A 21287-nucleotide genomic window follows, 5' to 3' on the forward strand; every position below is an offset into this window, starting at 1 on the left:
TCGGTGACCTAAAGGCCCACGATGTTGAAATTATTACGGCGTCCCTCATAGTACGAGTAGCTTCGGGAAGTTGAACACTATATACAACGATTACCCGACCGGTTCGAATCCGCTCCGATGGTTTTATTTTTAAACTACTACAAGATGTCGTGATCAGTAATTAGTCAGACGTAGGCTCCATCACTCTGTCTGCTGGCTGACGAACTTGAAAAGAACGCCGGGGAGACCCGCACGTCGGAGCCGCTATACCAGACCGCGCGAGGCCACGTGGTTATGACCTCATGAAGCAGCTTAGCCAATCAGAGCGACGTCACAAACAAATCACAAAGGTATTTCGCAATAAAAACTTGCCCGCTGCATTTCGCCCCAGCTCGACACAGCACTGACGTCGACGGGGTTTGGCGGAACTGTACGCGCTCGCGTGTTATCGTGGAGGAGTCTGACATGCTGAACCGGGCTTATCGCTCGTAATCGCTCGTGCCCACCGACTCTCCCCAGACTCCAGCTATCAGCATGCATGATTACTGTTGTCAGACAGCGAACTATTCTTCCCACCACGGAGGACACAGTTTAGAATGCACATAGACGTCGAAGTAAAGGTGTCGTTGAATTTGATCTGCGATTCTCCAATAGACACAGAGGCGCACATATGACGTCATGGGAATATGTCTTCACTTTTCTGAATGTTTTTTTATACGATAAAACGTCTTTGCGGGCCGAATGAAACACGCAATTAAAACGCCGGCTTCTTAACCATCGGTAACCGAGTGCTGCACTTGAAAACTTGTAGCGGCTCGCAAACAAGCTTGTAACCCAGGATATCAAATTTACCGTTCGGAACCTACACTAACATCCGTGTGCTTCCTGTACGGCAAAAAATGCCAAGACTCAGAATTTACTGTCGGAAATAATTAAAATGCTCAATGACGACGTTCCCATTGCGCCTGGACGGCAGGATGACCACAATTAACGCAACCAAATTTCAGTTAATTAAACACAGTTGAAAGGTATCTGACGAAATAACGAAAAGCTCGCCGATCTTCCACCTCAGGCCCGGCAGTGCAGTGCAGCTCAAGCCAATCAAAAAGAGCAAAAGTAAACGCCGCAGGAGGTCTTCAATCGCAAAACGCGCCGAATCTGGGAAAGGTTGATAGGTAATGGTGTGTCATCTTTACGGCAAGTAACGCACTTGTTAAGACTCGTCAAGCAGGAGGAGAATTATCGTTTGCGTTCTTTGTAAGAAATTTCTACTTCCAACTACGTCTAAGAACTCTGCGTCTTCATAAAATGGATGTGGGGTTTATAAGACAGTACTCTATAGTCTAGATCATTGGTTGCTAGTCAGCGCATGTGTCTGTCGTTCACGTGTTTCGTCTCCCCTAGCGCTGTTTTACTCGATTCTTAAGCATGTACCAACCAGCCCGTATTTGCCCTCTTCGGGACTCTATAGTCAGTGAGTAAATAGTGGTGACGCAGGAAGCTCTGAGAACATTTTAAACAAAAAGAAGTGGACGGAGTGCGCGGTAAACGGACTCGGCGAAACATATGGCTCATAAGCGACCACGACCGCTCCCTGGTGTTGCGCAGAACCTGGTCGCGTCTACCGAGCGGGCCCTGAAGGCGGCCGTGGAAGCGACTCCTTGGCTGCGCAGCTTGGAGATGAACAGCCTGCCCGGCATCACCACGGGCTCCTTCCTCGAGTGAGTGCGTAAAATAGAAGAGCCTTATGAGTGCGCACTGGCACAGTGGCGTCGACATATACACATAGGCATGCCTGCTTGAAGAAAGAAACGTGCTGCTGATCTACCAAACGACTAATTAATTAAATGGACTGACTGATTATTTGACCGGGGCCACTGAGTGAAAGACTGCGTGGGGAGGGTTGTGTTGCACATTCATGAGTGGAATTTAGTTTCGGTTTCAGTTTCAAATCCCCTCCCGTGAAACAACGCCACGCTTTGCCAAATGCTTCTAAAATGTCCGCCTTTTCTCGATGCCACGAAGCACGGAAATTCAGAATTATCGCAAAAACGTCTGAAAGTACCTCTTCTTGGGCTTTTAATAACGCCGTGACATTAAGCACACGAAAATTCTAACTTTACATTGCGAGCCACACAAAGGCGGCTTAGCTAACCCTAAATACACATACGAGCAACTGCAAGCATAAAATGCAAGGAGCAAAGGCTACTTTGGCCTGATTTTTGGCTTTTAGAGGCTGCTTAGCCGATGATGTCGATGGTGCTAGGTGCGACCGTTGATGGCGACACTAGCCATTACGATGTAACTGCAAATTCCGCGGTTCCGGGCTCGCAAAAACTGTTCATGCACTGACAGAAAACTTAATTATTGAGAGACGAGGGTAGTGCATCGTACGACTGGAAAGTTCAGTAAAAGTCGGGAGTCTTCCTAGCGAATCGGGAGCGTCGGCAGGTATACGCGCTTCTTCAAATATTTGTTCCTGACAGTGCCTCCGTAATTTGCGGTACTGGACGACATAAGCACGGTATTAAGGGACCCACTTCTAGAGCGAACCATGGAAACCAGTACGACGGCATGTGACATCAATACAGGCAATCAGTTCCTGTTCATTTGCGACGAAAAACTTTGCAAAACAAACTAATGGCGAATGTAAGGTGGACAAGTGCGAGCGCAGTCCTGTCTTTGCCTAAAAAGCCTCACCATCAGTAGCTGCTGGATTATGAGAGGCGAATTTCCTTCTAACATTTTTCACGCCTTGCATTAATTGAAACTGGCAGTCGTGGTACGTCCGAACCGGCAGTATACGCCAGTGCCGTTTCAATTGGACAAATAATGTTTTCTTATCTCCAGTGCAGGAGTAATAATAATTACCCCTGCACTTAATTAGCGATTTTAATTTGAACGAAGAAGCATGTTCCGTTTACTTATGCCCGCACCTGTATGTGGTTATTGCTTGCTTCTCACCGCGGCAACCATATATCGCCCTTTGTGCATACGATGTGAGCGTAACAGAGATAGTGGGTCCGCCCATTGTCACCTCGACCCATAAATGCGATCCAAAAAACGCCTATTGGGCCACATTTGTAGGTCAGCGGTAACTAACATAGGTTCGTCGACTAAGAATGATATACATAAACGTGGCCAGAGGCTCCACCCGTGTACAACAATATATCTGAACAATCGCACTCTGTGCCGGCTGCGCATGTGCAGATGACGTCTGAGGCTGTACGTGCGTGCACAAATGCAAACGCAAACAAACCCAGCAATACCGCACGATTCCAAGGTCGGTTAACGCACAAGCGGAACCGGTAAACATGGCACTGTCATGTGAAGCGACAGTCACCACCTGCGTAGCAGCAAGCACGCCCGCTACCTTCTACAGTCTCGACGCAAATGCATCTAGTTAAAAACAGTTTCTGAAATCACACTGGCATTCTTATTCTTGTCACTGTGCCGTTTGCCGAGATATATCGGTGACGAGGTTTTACGTCGACAGTTTATCAGCCAAGTTTATCAGCCAAGGACGTCATATCGCCTTCGGATCGAGCCTGTTATTACCCCCGATGGCAACACGGATACGCGACGACCAGTCGACAGCAGCTGGCTCTGTTTTATGTTGTCACCAATGCCGGCACACCCATGCTTTGCCGGGGCCTGTTGAAGGCTTGTGGTCGGCGTGCTTCGATATGCACGCCCACGGTGCCGGAAGGCTAGGAGATTTCGCGATATTCTGCTCCGCTGTTCGGTTGCATAACTCCACCTTTTTCAGCCCTGCGGCAGTTTGGGCGGTCATATTCGCGAATCGTCGCGCTCTCGGGGCCCGCGAGAAACGTTGCGGTGCCGCTGTTAGGAAACTGCGTTGCTAAGGAAGACGTTCCGTTCTAAGCGCCTTCGTTTCTTTGGCCAGGGTGTTGGGAGACGTGCCTCCGAGGTGAGGCGGTGAGTCCTCGAGTTGCGAAACTAAGTTTCAACGCGAGGCGGCAAACTCGTCGCCTCGCGCCCTGGCTGACAGACGGACTCGTGCTGTAACCTGTAGTCGCAAGCGTCCAAATTGCGTTCCGTTGCAACCGTGCGCTCTGTCTATCGGCTTGCGCAGGAAGATGGACAAGTTCCCGCAGCTGTCGGACCTGGACGCAGCGTACAGCTGGGTGGCCGACATGGGCGACCACCTGACCGACAACTGGAACCGCTCAGTGCGCAGCCGCCACGCGGCGCCACTGGACGCTTGGCAGCGCGTCACGACAGGCTTCTACGACACCGACTTCCAGGCACGCCTCCTCCTCCGTCACTAGAAGTATCAGTAAAAACTTCTTTGTTAACGTAGCATACAGCATTAAGGTTTTATGAGAGACGCCGTAGTGGAGGGCTCCGGAAATTTCGACCACACGGGGTTCTTTAACGTGCACCGACATCGCACAGCACGCAGGCGCCCTGCATTTCGCCTCCATCGAAAAGCGGTCGCCGATGCCGAGATTCCATTCCGCATCCTTGGGCACAGTAGTCGAGCGCCCTATAACCACTGCACCACCACGGCGGGGCCCTATACAACATTATGATGGTAGTGCTCAGGACGTTTCTGAGGGGTGGCTGCATCGGTGACTGTGCCGAGCCATCAGAACATCCGTTCCGAGGAGCACTGAAGGGAAACTGACCACACTCACTGAAAACTGAGCTTTTATAAGCTAGATGAGGCAAAAATAGGGAAGTACGGGCGTCGCCACAACCAGTAGATTTCGCAAGTGCTGCGTGTCGGCAGATTGTCTGATGCGGATCCCGGAGGCAAGGCTGCACAGCCATTCACTCCCAAACGGTGATCACGGAGTCTCTTTCAGCGTATACGTCAAGCGCTGGTATCGAGTAACGGGATTACCCTTCTCAGCAATAACCGCTCTCTTGATGCCGGAAAAGAGTTCGCATAGGTAGGAATGGCAATCCACTTTCATAAAATGGGAATTGCCAAAAAGGTTTCTGGAGCGCGAGTATCCATGAAGCCTAACTTTACTGCCCTCTTGAAAGACACTCTGCAACACAAATGTGGAACCTAATTTGGAATACGCGGATTAGAGTTCACCAGTACATCGAGTAGTTCGTTCCGTTACAAGCCTACCAGGCTATGGGACCAAACAAGTTCTGTTGAGTCTTTTGTAATGCGAAGATGGAAGTACTAATAAAAAAGAAGCATGCACAAAACATAAATGTCAACCTTACTGACCCGCACCAAAAGAAATCAAATTTATTCCTCAATATCGTGTTCTGAACTTGAAGAGGGCTGTATACGTGCTGCGTGTCCACAGAAGCGGCGATGGAGTCTCGAAGTGGGGCGAGTTCAGGCTTCTGGCACTTATGCTCTGCGAGCGATACGACGCTGCATGGGTCTTGGTACTCCTCTGATGGGGCTGGGACATTACGCTAACTATCGGCTACTGAACCGGAGTACACGGGTTCTAATCCGGCTGCGACGGACGCGCTTCGAAGAAGGCGAAATGTAGGTGGTGCAGTGAAGACGCCCGACTACTGTGCCGGAGTTCGATCCCGACCGCGGCGGCTGCGTTTCGATGGAGGCGAAACGAAGAGGCGTCCGTGTGCTGTGTGATGTCAGCGCACGTAAAAGATCCCCAGGTGGTCGAAATTAATCCGCAGCCCTCCACTGCGGCTCCCCTTTCACTCCCACCTTCTCCCTTCCCATACGGCGCGGTTCAAGTGTCCACAGAGAATGTGTGACAGATACTGCGCCTTTCCCCTTCCTGTGAACCAATTATTATTATTATTATTATTATTATTATTATTATTATTATTATTATTATTATTATTATTATTATTATTATTATTATTATTATTAAATGCGCCCGTGTGCTGTGGAATGTCTGTTCACGTTAGATTCCCAGATGGCCGAAATTATTCCGCAGCCCTTTGCTACGGCGGCGCCTCCTCTTCTTTCACTTCCACCTTGCTCCCTTCCATTACGGCGCGGTGTCCACATAGAAGCGTAGCAGTGACTAGTGAGCATTTCCTTTCCCACATACCATTTTTTTTTTTTTTCACAAAACAAAGTCAGAAAAAGAAACACCAAAGACTGAAAAGGCGGTGTTAAGGGCGGTTCGCGCAACTCTTCAGAACTTTTGAGCGTCCCCTTAATTTTGATCGTCGTTCTCCCTCGCAACTGTCCTGCAAAATGGGGATCCACAATGCGGTTCCGTCATTTGAAGTAGGCAAACGACGGTATACAGTACAGAGCCAAGAAGAGTAATAATGGTCGCGTGCGCAGGAGAGCGGCCAGCAGCCGGAGTCGATGAACGTGCTGTCGCCCGCGGCGTTGCTGCTTCCCGCGTATGCGGACGGAACGAGCGAGGCTCATAAGTACGGTGCCCTGGGCTCGCTCGTGGCCACGGGACTGCTGCTGCGCCTGGACCAGAGGACGCACCGAGCTCCGGAACACGAAGAGGCCCACAGAAGGCTAGCCTGCTACGCCAACGAAAGCGACCTCGATTGGACCCACGGCGCCCAGGAGGCCGCGTTGCAGCTCGCCTGGCAGGTATGCTACAAACACACACACGGTTCTTCCACTTGCTGTATATTCCGCGCAGCAGAGGAAGCCGAACGCGCATGTGCAGTGGTAGGAAGTGCGTTTGCACCCTTGCTAGTTCTGCCCAGCTGCTCACGTGCGATTAATTCGAAAGCCTTGGGGGAATGTTTCCGTCCACTCTTCAATTTCCGAGGTTGCCCACTATATTTTTGGGGTGGGTCAAGGTTGACATCGAACTTATCCATGGAACCCAAATTTCCTCGCGGGCTCCACAAGCCCAACCCGAAATGGAAGGATTGACCCCCCCACATACACACACTTTTTGGGGGCTGGTCCAAGTTCTCACTCCGAACGTTCAAGTAGGGACCTCAAAATTTTGGGAGTTGGCCAGGGCCAACTCGAAATTTCGGTCGTGAGTCCACACTGGGTTAAACCACCGAATGGTGCAGAACAGAACACCCAAATTTTCAGTATAGTTATTCATATTGCGCACAATTGCTACGGCTGTCATGCGCCTAACACAAGGTTTGGTGCCTAAACGTTTTGATATCGACAGCTTAAATCAATAGCTTTCTTAAGAAACATGAAAAGAGTGAAAAATCGACAAGGCTTCTGAACGCCGACGCCGCAATTTCTGGCGGAGAAACATATAACGCTTTCGCATTAAAACCAAATAACAGCGCATGCATCTCATGTTAACACTGAAGCGGCACATGCACGTTTGGCACCTCGCTGAACGCAAAGCTCTCTACGTAGGGAGCCGGGCACCGCGGCACAAAATATAGGCTTCCTATCTCTACAGGTTAATCAGCGCTCCATTCGAAGCGTCTATTTACTCAGCCTGAGCTGCACGCGCTTATTTTGGAAGGTCCTTTGAGGGCCCCGGTACTCCCCTGATGAGGCTGGGACAGGTAGGTCACCGCCGCTTGCGGCGGGGGCTAGCCTGCCACGGAATTTTTTTCTGTTGTCGGCCGTCATTGCACCCGCCACCGTTTCGGTGGTGCACGACGGCTGTTGTTGCGGCGCGAGTCTTTCTCTTCCTTTTCTTTCTTCTCCATTCTCTCTTCTGTCTGCACGAGGCAGCGGAGGTGACTCAACTACAGAGCCGGCAGCAGCAGGCCCGTGCATTTTCTTTTCCTTCTTCCTACAGCCACAACAACAACAACAACAACAACAACAACACCAACAACAAAACAACTTATTTTACAGGTTGCTCTTGCATGTGCCAACTTGCATTCTGTTTGCGTTCCCATCGGGTTTTGACCAGGGCCGGAATTATGTAACGACCCCATCTGTCACAAAGCTGTCAGATTGATAAATTACCTCCGCTTCTATTGGGATCGATCCAGACCGATGGGCATATCGAGCAATAGGAGCGGCCCTAATTGATAGATTTGTGACAGTTTTTGTGGCGGGCTTGTGATGCGATGGCTGCGTAATATACGGCCCCTGCTGGTTTATTATTAAAGGTTATTTCCACAGGCGAAAAGCAAGGCGCCCGTGTGCTGTGCGATGTCAGTGCACGTTAAAGAACCCCGGGTGGTCGAAATTTCCGGAGTCCTCCACCACGGCGTCTCTCATAGCCTGAGTCGCTTTGGGACGTTAAACTCCACAAACCAAACCAAACCAAACCAAACCAAACCAAACCAAACCAAACCAGATCGGTAAAATGGTCTCACCGCAATACAGATCACTTCCCATCTGGGAATTCACTGCAGATCAGGGAATTCACTTCAAACTTGTATTATAATGTTCTTAAAAGAAGGTGAATGGCCTCTCCATGCTATATTGACAGCGGCCGGATAGAACTCGAAAAAAATGCGGCGCAGCGGAAGACGCAGACACAGAAAACAAAAACAAAAAAAAAAACATGCTGTTTTTCTGTTTCCTCTATGCACGGGCCTTTGTGCGCTCGACACTCTGTTGCGCAGTGTTCTTCTCGACTACAAAGGAACTAGCCCGAAGTGAAATCAAATCATTACTCCATTTGCGTCGTGGCGCAGGCGTACCGGTCCGTGTCGCCCGGCGACACTCGTCTGCAGGGCCTCGAGGGGTACTCGGGCGACCAGCTCTTCTTCGTGGCCTTCGCCCACCTGCACTGCGCCGTCGAGCAGCAAGCCGAACTCCGCTCGCGCCTCGTCAACTCCGCCGTGCGCAACGTGCGCGGTTTCGCCCTCAGCTTCGCCTGCGCGCCCGGCGATCCCATGAACCCCGCGAAGAGGTGTGCCTACTTCGGACAGCCAGAGGGCACCGAGGAGAAGCACCCATCCCCGTCCACTCAGGCGGCGAAGTAGCTGCTTTGTTTTGTTTGTGTTTGCGATATTGCATATTCAACTATGTCGGCGCATCGCATAGTGCGTAAGTGCGTGCGCCGCCTCGATTTCGCAAGCCTCCGGCCATTTAAACGCGCGTTGTTTACACGTGCAGTGCCCGAACCCTCATGGACACATGGCGACATCATATATTAGGATCATGGACCTGATTTACTGTATTCCTTCATACCACATTCAAAACTCCGGTTGTAACATATATATCGTTCGCTTTCTCTTTTTATATAATGCAAAAAAAGATTTTATTAAACGACGCTCACAGCCCACGCCACAATGCGAAAAACGATGTAGCGTGACCTCGTTTCGAGTGACTTGACTGAAAGCACCATCCTTAGTCCATTAAGTTTGCGTTGGGCCCGAGGCATCCGGATGGTGGCCAAGCTAACGATGGTCCGGAAATTTACGAGACGAAGGTGGCAAGGCGGGGCGCGGGCGGTTGAAGAACGCAGGCAGACTCGCAGATTCCATATTCACATATGATCAGATACCAATGGTCCGCTTTTGGTAACAGTAGATTATGACAGAGGGCAAACGCAGCATGGGACGCTAGAAAGTCAAGGTAGTTTGGGGGAAGAGGTTGGCCGCCGTTGCTAGCGGACGGGGCCACGGTGTTCTTACACCGTGGACGGGGCTAAGGTACAACGGGAGAGGCCATTTTGCTGCAGTCAACATAAATGAGCTGGTGATGCTTATGTAACAGCACACGTTCCACGTTAACGTGCCAAACAGTAAATGCATTCCGCGGTGCCCGATCGTTCTGAATTCATGAACGAGGTGCGACCTAAGTAGCAAGTGTTCGGTTCTGTTTGCAGGCTGCTGTAATCCCGTTGTGCTCTTGTTACTGAGGCCGATTGCCTGTGGTCCGTCTATCGGTCTGCCTTTGTTCACAGACCTCGACGCGCGTCACCACGCTGCGTACAACACAATCGGCAGAAACCCTGCGCACGGTATCTCCCCTTTCCCACCCCCCACCGCTTCGGCGCGCCTTCCAGCTCATCGGGAGCGCGGAAAGCGACAAGTACGGCAAAAGCACCGCAGACCGCGCGCCGGTATCACAGAGGCAACACACCACAGCCGACCGGATTCCGGGAAGCGCGGCTATGCGACGCGGTCCCGCTCTCCATTTCTTTGTACTGCATCCCACGCGCGGCTAATCGCGCAAGCAGTTGTCACGCGGTCGACAACCGCCCACAAAAAGGCGGTCTTGCTTAGGAATGGCATCGCGATGACAGGCGTCGCGATGCTGCCCGGGCGTGGTTCGTATTCCTCCTTTGTTCTTTATATTTGCAACATTCCGTGGTCACACACAAATTCCTGCGCTGCAATCTCTTATAGCACCCATTTTCGCTCGCCAGGTACAATGTTTTTCACGTTCCCAAACAACCTCAACGAAGCAAAGCGACGCGAACGCTGGATCGCTGTCGTCACGACGAACAGTGAGTCGGCAGTCAAGTCCGAATTTCCCCAAATAATTCTTCCCAAATGAGTGAGCACTACAATCACCTGCATTTGTAATTTTTTTCCAAGAAGTGAAAAACAAAACAAAAATTCGGGCAACTCATCCATGCGATCCCTTTATTTGGTTCCAATTAGCGTGTCCAAGAGAAGGAAAGTGCGTGCACTAAAACCACATAGCGCGCCCAGTGAAGTGTTTGTAAACGCATGCAGTTGATAATTGCATAACCATTACCTAAACTGTGATTAGTTCTATACTTACCAAACGGGTCACTATATCCACCACGACATCATGCAAGAGTGCCAGTGCAATGTACATCGCGAGAATCTTGCGACTTTTTTTTTTTTTTTTTTGTGTGTGTGCCTTCACTTCCATTGCCCCCCCCCCACCCCCCCATCTCGTCTCCTGTTTCTTCCATATTTCCTTCCGCGATCCGCCGCCACTTGCATGATTTTGCTGCTATAGAGCCTCCCTCGCACCTTCCTTCCACAACCTCTTCCTTTTCTTTTTCTCCGGCCTTTGCTTCCGCCTTCCCCCCCCCCCCCCTTCCCACAATAGTCGATCCTGGATATATCGAACTCAAAAGGGTTCGCGAAATAGTTCGATATATCGATAATTCGACATGTAAAACATGACGCTTCTCTGTAGCCATTAAGAATGCATACGATATATCCACGATCAGCGGCGCCCTTCAAGCTGCGATACGCGTCCCGCCGGCATACTGACAGCCCACGTTAAGGTATATTCACACTTGCGACTAGATGAGGTCGCGCGACTGGTAGTCGCGCGACAGAGGAGAGGAGCTCGCCACTACCGATGTTCACACTTGCGACTGTCGCCTTCTCGTTCTGTTCTGGTTCCGAACGAGTTGGGAGTAGGAGAGCTGCTGGGCGATGACAGCGAACGTCGGTATACAGCCGCTTGCCAGACACTTCAGCTTTTTTAGGCGAGCCTGTGCGGATGCCGCGCTCTCGTGTTTCCAGGAGAACGCCGTGTGCGTGAAAAACCCATTTCTCAAACTCCTCCCAGGCCATATCCTGCTCCTTGCCTTTGAATTCCGGGTGCCGTTTGTTGAAAAGGTAAGGGTACTCTTTAATTGCATTGAGAAGGTGCTCGATCGAGTACTCCGGGACCTCGCTGATTAGTGAAATGGTTTGCGACTAGTAGTCGCGCGACTGAAAATTCGAGCAGTGCCCGATCGGCCCGCGGCAGTCGCTTTTCGACCGATGCGACCATTTGCGACTGTCGCTTTTCGACCAAAACGGTCGCGCGACCGCTGCTAGTCGCAAGTGTGAACGGGCCTTTACGCCGCGAGTGCAGCTTCTCGCGAGGTGGCCGCGAGCTCAACTTCGCGACAGGCATTGAAAAGAGAAGCGCATCTTTACGCGCGTCCGTGGGCGGGAGCAAGCGCTTTTGGTATTTCATAGGAACAGATCGGGGTGCCAGGGCTCGCACCTTGCGTCACGCGGCACAAATGCCTCTGGGCTGGGAGTTGACATCAAGGCTGTTGCAGATGGTTCTTCAAGAAAAGGCACAGCTAAAGCTGATCACTACTCTATACACCACAAACCTAACAATAATTCAGTTCTTCAGCAGCGAAGCAGGCAGAGCGAAAGCCGCCGTGAGCCTTTGGTCAGTAAAGCTGGCTTCACCGCATCACCACCAGCGCATCGAAGCATCAGGCTTTCCCGCATGGAAGCAGTGTCGCGTTGAAAACAATCACGCCAGAACGAAGGCCACTTTCAATCGGACTCTACATTCACCTCTTCCGGCGGTTTTACAGCGTTAACGCCGCCAGCAGGCGGCCATCGCTGGGCAGCCCAGTCGGCTCCACGCGCGAAAAGTGACTGAACGGGAACATGAGAAGAGCCCGTTGTAGGAGCTCGCGGAGCCCAGTTCGATATATCGAAAGTAGCGCTGAACGAGAGTTCGATAAAGGTGAACACCACTCTTATGCTTTTGAACGTGATTTGCAAGCGGATATTCTGAGAGTTCAATATAAGCAATAATTCGATATATCCGGGATCAACTGTATCTGCAATTTTAAATTTGCCCTACTCCCTAGCTACCTGCGCGAGGACTTATACAACGTGGTGAGAGCGATCAGTGTCAAAGCAGCAATTGCCTCACCAGAGAGATAGCTGAAGTCTTTCAAACGACTACTGTCGTCTGTTAAGCCATAGTTACCTCCGTCATTCTCAATGCAGCCGGCGAGCACGAGTTTTCAAGCAATTCTCGTATGTTTTCTGCCATGCCGTTTCTTTACAATGGCTACATTTTTTTTTTTTTTTTTGCTTTCCGTTTTCAGCTCCCTCTCCGCTCATTCATTTTTTCAACACCCTTTCCATCATCCTCCGCCGCCAATCGCCCCGCAGCTTTCTTCTGACTTAGGAATGCCGCCTCAGCCCGCCCAGCTTGATCGACGCGTTCGAGGCTGGCTTTCTGCAGAGTACAGTTCATCGCATGCAGATGGGGGAGCCATCACAAATGTGTATTTATACGCCACGATACAGCTCGTTCGGTTAAAAAGGTGTCGCTGTTACCGTAATACAGCGAAAAACTTGTCGGAAAAATTGGCGCCAACATGCGAACATCGGAACTTAGAGACAAGATACGTCGTTTCCAATACAGATGGCGCTTCCTCGAAGCTGGCACCACCCTTCTATGTGAGCTGGGTTTTGGAATCCCGGCGATAAGAAAAAAATCATGCAAGCGGCCAAAGCGGTCATCATCACAAAATATCGTCTGCAGCGGTGGTGGCGGCTGATGCGTCAGTGGAGACCAAGAGCGAACCTGCTGTGCGAGTTGACTACCTTAATATTATTAAGTAAGCGTGGGATTTACGTTCTTTGCGTGTTCTTTTTGATTTTTCGGCTAGGACACATGCGCATGTGTTCGCCCACTGCAAAGGGTACAACCAGAAGCATAATCATCTCGGGGCAGCGTTCTGAGTGCAACCTGCGCGTAAACGTCGATTTCTCAACGCGGAAGCACCCCAGAGAGCCGCGTACGGAGCGCTATCGCGTCATACCTTTTAGGAAGAGCTTAAATGTCCCCATAACTTTTCTACTAACCCTTTTATCGTATTTTGTTTCCATCGCCCCTCGCTCTAATACTTCGTTTTTTATTGCACACCCTTCTCCTGTCTTTCCTGTCGCTCGTGTTCGCAGCTTTGAAATAAACGCACGGCAGACCGCCAGGGCTCCTCTGTGTCTCCCCTGTCTTATGATCCCCGCACTCTTTATCCGTAGCTATATCACCCCATCTAACCCCAAACCGCCACCATTTCGCTGCACCGATCCCGACTACTTTCCCACTGCCGCCTCAATCAGGCTCCCGGCCAGCCCAAGCGGCCGCGACTCTCCCGTCACATCTCCAGCACCCATTCGCGGCGTTGCCTGTTCAGTGCGAGTGCTGCCCCCTGCACGGTGCCCGTACACTGCATGCGAGGCGGCGCATCTGGGACAATGGCTTATTAATGCCGCCCAGGTGAAGTGGCAAGAGAGGTGATGAAATAGAATATAAGCTGTCAGTGCTCTAGAAGATTCTTGAGCACTACACCCTAGGTCACTCTCGTTCGCTCGGATCTCGCCAGCAACTCACGCGCGCAGCGCCGGAAAGTTCAACGATCGGTATGCGCGGTAAAAATGTTCGCGGCGGGAAGTGATGATAGCCACCACCGCTTCGAGACTACACGCTGCGTGAAGCCGCGGAAGTCAGTCAAGGCGGCGGGCATCCGGAGAGAGATGCTCGGTGCGCGTGGCGAGACCAAGACGAAGGCGAAGCTGAGGGCGGCGATCCGCGCGTTATCTATCGACGACGACGACCCGGAGCAGCAGCACACGAACGATCAGGCGGCTGCTCGTCGTTTGTTATCGGCTCGGAAGACGGGAGGAGGGAGGCCGCGGCGACCTTGACGCCTTTACACCGCGCAGCGAGAGACGCGCCCAGGACTCTATCACACAGCAGCCGTCGCCTCATCCCGTCCTGTTCACGAGGCAAGCTCAGGACAGTCCGCGAAGCACTTGCAGCGGCAGCGAATACCGAATGGACACCCACTACGTATACTATGACACTAGGTCGCGGCTCCGGCGCTTCCGTGACCCGCGTGTACACCGGTCTCTTCAAATAGATTCAAGCCACGGCCGCGTGCCCGGCTTTTTTGGTTGCACAGCTTGGGAAATGAGTCTGTGCCTTCAAATATCACCACAGTGAATGACTCTCGCGAAAGCCCCACGCGCCTTGTGACGCACTGTTTCTGTTGCTGGCTCCCTGCCTGCTTCTCAAGATATCCTGTTTGGCCCTGCAGTCAGAGGAAGCTAGTGAGAGAGATATAAACTTTTAACAGGAGCAGGCATGACATAAAAAAACAATGGTCCCCTAGCACAAGTGTTCGTCTTGAAGGGTAGAAGAGCAAGAATCGTAGGGGTTTTACCCTGGTTTCATCCGAGATCGAGCGACTGCTGTACGATGTTATATATACTTTCAGAATTTACTGGTACAAACCATTTCAACGATATATGGCTTGACATAGCATAAAGTTCAATTTTAAATGAACTAATTAAAGAAACTTAATTATGATTTAGTAGTCCAAGGCAGTCATACTCGACATTAGTTGTCCAACGAAATATGACGATACTGTAGAGCAGAGGTTTACTAACAGTTATCTAATTACTGGTTATCTAATCTAATCTGAGCTAGAATTTTATTCCCTTTCCGTGAAAAACGAAGGGGTTCGATCGGCTCAGGTGATGGTGCAGCGGTCTAATGCAGTCTCCCACTCACTCTCCCCCCCCCCCCCCTCTCTCTCTCTCTCTCTCTCTCTCTCTCACACACACACACACACACACACACACACACACACACACACACACACACACACACACACACACACACACACACACACACACACACACGCGCGCGCGCGCGCGCGCGCGCGCGCGTGTGTGTGTGTGTGTGAGAGAGAGAGAGAGTGAGAGACTGCATTAGAACACTGCACCATCACCTCAGCCGATCGAACCCCTTCGTTTTTCACGGAAAAGGAACAAAATTCTAGCTCAGTATTACATAAATAACGCATCAGTTAAACACACGAGCGTCATGCAAATACTTAGGTGTTGTACTGTCGAATGAATGTTCATGGAGTGTACACGTGGATCATGTGGTTACCAAAGCTGGTATGGGTGTGAATTTTCTTTGGCCAAATTTAAAGTGTTCTCAGCCAGACCTCAAGAAAACTGCTTTCAAGCCCCGTGTGCGGCCTATCACGGAATATGCCTGTATTGTATGGGACCCTGCACAGCAATCGTTGACTGACAAGCTGGAGAGAATCCACAACAGGGCAGCAAGGTTTGTCTCGGGAAGCTACGGGCGAAGAGATAGTTGTACGGCTATGAAAAATTATTTGCAGTGGTAACAGTGGCTTTTCATAGAAGGAAGTTAAGACTAAATTTATTATACTCACCACTTCACAATAGAACCGGCATAAATCGGGAGAATTGTATTAAACAGCCCTTTTACACTTCAAAACGACGTGATCCTTCTTTAAAATTCGCGAGTACCGTGCCAGGACAACTTTCTTGCGAATTATTTTTTTTTTTTGTCAAAACTGTGCAACAGTGGAATCGGCTATCGCAAGTGCAAGTGTGCTCTGTAAATGGGGATGTGTTTTTTGCGAGTCTGTAACCACCCTGCTATAACGCCTTCGGGCAATGCGGGATAATCTTCGAATAAAGAATAGGAACATCCGCGTGTTTAAACTGGCACTCTCTCGCGCTGCGAATTTTATGCCTCCGTCTTCAACTCCCATCCGTGTTCAGTGGATACGAACACACCGCTCTCGTATCGCCCTCTTACGGTGCGCTACTATTAAGGCCACCATTCTTCAATTTCGTAGATCTCTGGCCGAAGGCAGTCCGACATTGGAAATTTAGCCTCTATACCCGAAACCGAACTGCTAGAGTACCTACGCCACCATTTCAATTAACCTACGCAAAATCGTCCGTCATAACATATATATATATATATATATTTTTCATCTAACCTCAATCGAAATAGAGTTACGTCACAGCCGCCACGCAACGTGGAAGAACGGCGTTAGGATACAACGCAGAATTTTCAGGGTACTGTGAGGCAAGGCTCGTTTTAGCGCTCTGGCTGTGTCCTGTATGCGCTGGCGCATTCAGAGCAGCCTGTCAAGCCCAGGTCTCGCAAGTAGAAAGAAATGGCTCTCGCAGTCTTTTTTTTCCAACGCCGCCCCGTGCCTACGCGAAAAAGGTCCGTCGCGAGAATAATGCATCCTCCCATTTCCATCCCGTTCAGTAGCAGTCGATCCCCCAGTTTCGATATATGGCTTTTTTTTTTTTTTTTTTTCATGCAACGAAGATAACTGGCGCACTGTGGTTGTCACTTGTCACGGAGAATTTTGCAAGCTTCGGCCAAGAACCTGCACCCACAGGCACGTTTCGCCACGTTCCCAGCGAAGATGGTTGGAGGAAGAGGGCCAATCCTGGTCATTCCACCAGACGCCGCTGGTCCTTGGAGGTCGAGCTGGACAACAGTACGGCCTCTGCTCAGGAGCGATGAGAAATGAGCTATACACTGCAGGGCCTAACAGCTCATTAATCCGGCTACAACGGTGGTGTACACAGCGTCATGTGAATGCGTGCGTATATAGATAATTATTCAGTTCAGTTTAGTCGTTCAGTCGTGTCCGACTCTTCGTGACCCTATGGACCATGTCACGCCACGCTTTCCGGTCTCTCACTATCTTCCTAACATCACATAACTTCATCTGCAGTGCCTCGAGGATGCCATCTAACCAACGCGTTCGCTGCCTACCCCTTCTCCGGCGACCCTCAACCTTTCCCAACATCAAATCTTTCTCCAGCGACTCCTCTCTTCTCATCAGATGACCAAAGTAGCTGAGCTTTAACTTTAAAATTTGACCCTCCAATGAGCAGTCAGGGTTTATGGTCGACAATATCGACTGATTTGATCTTCTGGCAGTCCAAGGAACTCTCAAGAGTCTTCGCCAGCACCACAATTCAAACGCGTCAATTCCTCGGCGGTCAGCCTTTTTCACAGTCCAACTCTCGCATCCATACATCACAACTGGAAAGACCATAGCACGAGTTATACGGATCTTGGTTGGCAGACTAATGTCTCTGCTCTTTACTAGGCGGTCAAGGCTAACCATTGCTCTCTTTCCCAGAAGCAGGCGTCTCCTAATTTCATGGCTGCAGTCTCCTTCCGAGGTAATCTTGGAGCCCAAGAACAGAAAATCTGTCACAGCTTCCATTTCTTGTCCATTGATGCTCCAGGACTTGATAGGGCAAGACGCCATGATCTTTGTCTTTTTAATGTTCAGTTTAAGCCCCAACTTTTCACTCTCTTCTTGTACGCGGATCAGAAGTCTCTTGAGTTCCACTTCACTTTCTGCCATTAAAGTGGTATCATCCGCATATCTAAGGTTGTTGATACGTTTTCCAGCAATCTTCACTCCAGCTGAAGACTCGTCCAGACCGGCCTTCCTCATGATGCACTCTGCATATAGGTTAAATAGGCAGGGCGACAGTATGCAGCCTTGCCTCACTCCTTTCTCGATCGGAAACCAATCAGTAAGACCATGCCCAGTTCTGACGGTGGCCTCTTGCCCTTCATACAGGTTCCTGAGGAGACAGATGAGGTGATTTGGAACTCCCATCTCTTGGAGAGCTTGCCACAATCTGCTGTGATCTACGCAGTCAATCGCTTTCGCATAATCAATAAAGCAGAAGTAAATGGGTTTCTGGAACTCTCTTGCTTTTTCCATGATCCAGCGAAGGTTAGCAATTTGGTCTCTAGTTCCTCTGCCCTTGCGAAATCCAGCTTGCACGTCCGGAAGCTCCCGATCCACATACTGCTGCAGCCTACCTTGGAGGATTTTCAACATCACCTTGCTAGCATGCGAAATAAGCGCGATCGTGCGGTAGTTGGAACAATCTTTGGCACTGCCTTTCTTTGGAATGGGGATATAAACTGACCTCCTCCAATCCTGTGGCCACTGCAGGGTTGTCCAAATCTTCTGACATAATGTATGCAGAATGTTAACAGCGTCATGGTTGAGGTTTTGAAGCAACTCAGCTGGAATGCCATCAATTCCGCTAGCTTTGTTCTTAGCAAGGCTGGCTAAGGCCCATTCAACTTCACTCTTCAGGATGCCCGGCTCGAGATCAGTAATTAATCACAGCCGTCTTATGTTGGGTTTGCACATTCGGGTCCTTCTTGTACAGTTCTTCTGTGTATTCCTGCTACCTCTTCTTTACCTCTGAGGCTTCAGTGAGGTCCTTGCCTTGTTTGTCCTTTATCACGCCCAGCTTAGCAAAGAAGCTTCCTTTGATATCTTTGATTGTCTTATACAGAGCCCCAGTGTTCCTTAATTGGCTGTTGTCCTCAACTGCTTGGCACTGTATGTTCAGGAAGGAATTCTTATCTCTCCTTGCTATTTTCTGAAAATCCGCATTGAGAACCTTGTATCTTTCTCTTTCCCCCATAACTTTTGCCATCCTCCTTTCCTCAGCTATTTGCAAAGCCTCTTCAGATAACCAGTTTGCTTTCTTGCATTTCTTTTGCTTTGGAACTACCTTAGTAGCAACTTCTTGTATTATATCACGAACATCAGTCCACATCTCTTCGGGCTCTCTGTCTTCCAGATCTAATTCTTGAAATCGATTCCTTACTTCCACAGCATATTCTAATGGAATTTGATCCAGATCATACCTGAAAGTCCTTCTAGTTTTCTGCGTTTTCCTCAATCGAAGCTTAATTTTGGCAACTAGAAGCTGATGATCGGTGCCACAATCGGCCCCAGGCCTTGTTTTTACTGCTTGTATAGCGCTTCTCCATCTCTGCCGGCAAAGAATATAATCGATCTGATTCCTGTACAGACCGTACGGTGATGTCCATGTGTACAGGCGCCTCTTGGGCTGTTGAAAATGAGTATTCGCTATGGTCAGGTTGTTTTCTTGACAAAACTCTACTAGCCTCTGTCCAGCTTCATTTGGCTCGCCAAGACCGAACCTGCCTATAATTCCGGATATTTCTTCACTCCCGACCTTAGCATTCCAGTCTCCTATGAGAAAAACGACGTCTGATGATGGGGTGCGGTCTAAAAGGCATTGTAGGTCCGCATAAAATCTCTCAACGTCAGCTTCTTCAGCAGCAGTGGTCGGTGCATAGACTTGGATAACTGTTATGTTGAAAGGCTGACCTTGGATCCGAAGTGAAATCATTCGGTCGTTTTTGGGGTTGTACCCTAGCACTGCTTTGCCCATTCTTCTGTTTACTATGAGAGCGACCCCATTCCTTCTCTTGGATTCGTGCCCACAAAAAAAGACATAATGGTCGCCGGAGTTAAATTCTCCCATTCCGGTCCACTTGAGCTCGCTGATACCCAAGATATCAATGTTCAATCTGTCCATTTCTCGCTTGACGACATCCAGTTTACCTTGCGTCATAGATCTTACATTCCATGTTGCTATGTGATATATCTCCTTGCAACATCGGACTTTCCGGTCGCTTCCCGACACATCCACAACTGAGCGTCCTTTTGGCTTTAGCCCAGCCGCTTCATTCGTCCTGGAGCTACTAGGAATCGTCCTTTGTTCATCCCCAGTAACATGTGGGACGCCTTCCAACCTGGGGGGCTCATCTTCCGGCGCCATATCATTAATGGTATTGTGACTGGCCATAGGGTTTTCTTGGCAGGAAATACTGGAGTGGGTTGCCATTACCTTCTCCAGTGAATCACATTTTGTCAGAACTCTCTGCCGTGACCTGTCTATCTTGGGTGGCCCTACACAGCAGAGCTCACGACTTCATCGAGTTTCGCAAGCCCCTCCGCCTCGACAAGGCAGTGATCCATGAAGGGGTAGATAATTATTAGCATCCCCTTTTTAACGGGGTGGTGACCGTTTTTGTATCACAAGCCCATTATCCCGGACTTCATTATGACTGAAATAATGTGGTGCAATTTGATGCTTCCAATGGTTTGTGACAGCTTAATGGCGTATCACTGATAAATGAGTCACCCTCTACAACTGCTCCCATACATGACATCAGTCCTCAGTACAGCTGAAAGCGGCTAATTTAGCTTTGTACTTAGCAAAAGCTCCAGAAATAGTTGTTTCAGAGCCACTCATGCAATACGGAGAATGGTAAAGTGCACCGGCTCAAACACTTTGCACTGTAAAGCGCGAAACCACGTAAAAAATGGGTCGCACTCGAGTCACACTTCTTTAATTGCAGTACTCAACTGGTCTGCCCTCACAGTGCAGAATGGGGAAACATCTGGGCGGGTCGTCCGCAGAGATTTTCCTCTCATCACTGTCCATATTAGCACGACACACATACATCAGGCCCAATTGTCTTTCGTGCATTTGCCTCTTGTCCACTGCCCGGCCGGCGAGTTTCCATATTAAATAAGCTTAAATATACTGAACAAATTTGGTTCCCAGAACAAGTGCCCGTAATTTGAGTCGTCCATATTAACGGGGGTCGAATTAACGAGGCACGACTTTACGCTCATTGGTTCACGTGCTGCGCACAATAGCACGTGTTCCACGTGAGAGAATATGATTGAACCATCGAGCCTTGTGAGACTAAAATCGACTGCTAGGAGTGGTATCGAAGCGAACATAGAGGGGTCTCAAACACAGCCCGCCCGCTCTAGAGATTTCAGCGATTTGTCTGGAGATGTCTGGCTGGGCGCTGTCTTAGCGATACACTGGATTCAATTACATTCTTATCGCATACATTTATATCAGCCACGATTTAGTATCGATCCACTCGCTTGAGCATATGGATCTACTTAGTGTAAAAAAACTGGGTAAATATCCCACCTTCTTATAGTGAAAACAGCATATTACTCGTAATATTCGTACTAACAACCAGCCTCGAATGGTGGCCGTCGGGAAGGAGCGTCACAGTAAGGCACTGCGTGTAGATCTGAGTTCCGTAA

At 49.8% G+C, this 21287-nt stretch overlaps 2 protein-coding genes and 1 long non-coding RNA gene across 4 annotated transcripts in view; 2 read left to right on the forward strand and 1 right to left on the reverse strand.

Annotated features, from left to right (window-relative positions):
* Positions 1 to 21287, reverse strand: part of Sik3 (Salt-inducible kinase 3) — a 108848-nt gene that overhangs the window by 52438 nt on the left and 35123 nt on the right. The gene's annotated exons all lie outside the window — the stretch shown is intronic.
* Positions 3782 to 4323, forward strand: LOC146185951 (uncharacterized). Its single transcript, XR_014707832.1, has 2 exons — positions 3782 to 3918; positions 4076 to 4323. It is a non-coding gene; the product is annotated as an uncharacterized LOC146185951 (long non-coding RNA).
* LOC146185952 (uncharacterized) lies at positions 6248 to 8952 on the forward strand. Its single transcript, XM_084605605.1, has 2 exons — positions 6248 to 6511; positions 8506 to 8952. Exons 1-2 carry the CDS (start codon positions 6269 to 6271, stop codon positions 8794 to 8796), a joined length of 534 nt encoding a protein of 177 aa, XP_084461731.1. The 5' UTR covers positions 6248 to 6268; the 3' UTR covers positions 8797 to 8952.

This window comes from Amblyomma maculatum, chromosome 6 (genome assembly GCF_055883805.1).
Source record: "Amblyomma maculatum isolate TAMU_Amacu chromosome 6, ASM5588380v1, whole genome shotgun sequence".
Taxonomy (NCBI): Eukaryota; Metazoa; Arthropoda; class Arachnida; order Ixodida; family Ixodidae; genus Amblyomma; species Amblyomma maculatum.

Excerpts from the sequence above, each read along its gene's own strand:
- LOC146185952 (XM_084605605.1), top strand. The coding sequence starts at position 6,269 with ATGAACGTGCTGTCGCCCGCGGCGTTGCTGCTTCCCGCGTATGCGGAC. Across the intron at positions 6,512-8,505 it reads CGTTGCAGCTCGCCTGGCAG|GCGTACCGGTCCGTGTCGCC; the intron begins GTATGCTACAAA and ends GTCGTGGCGCAG.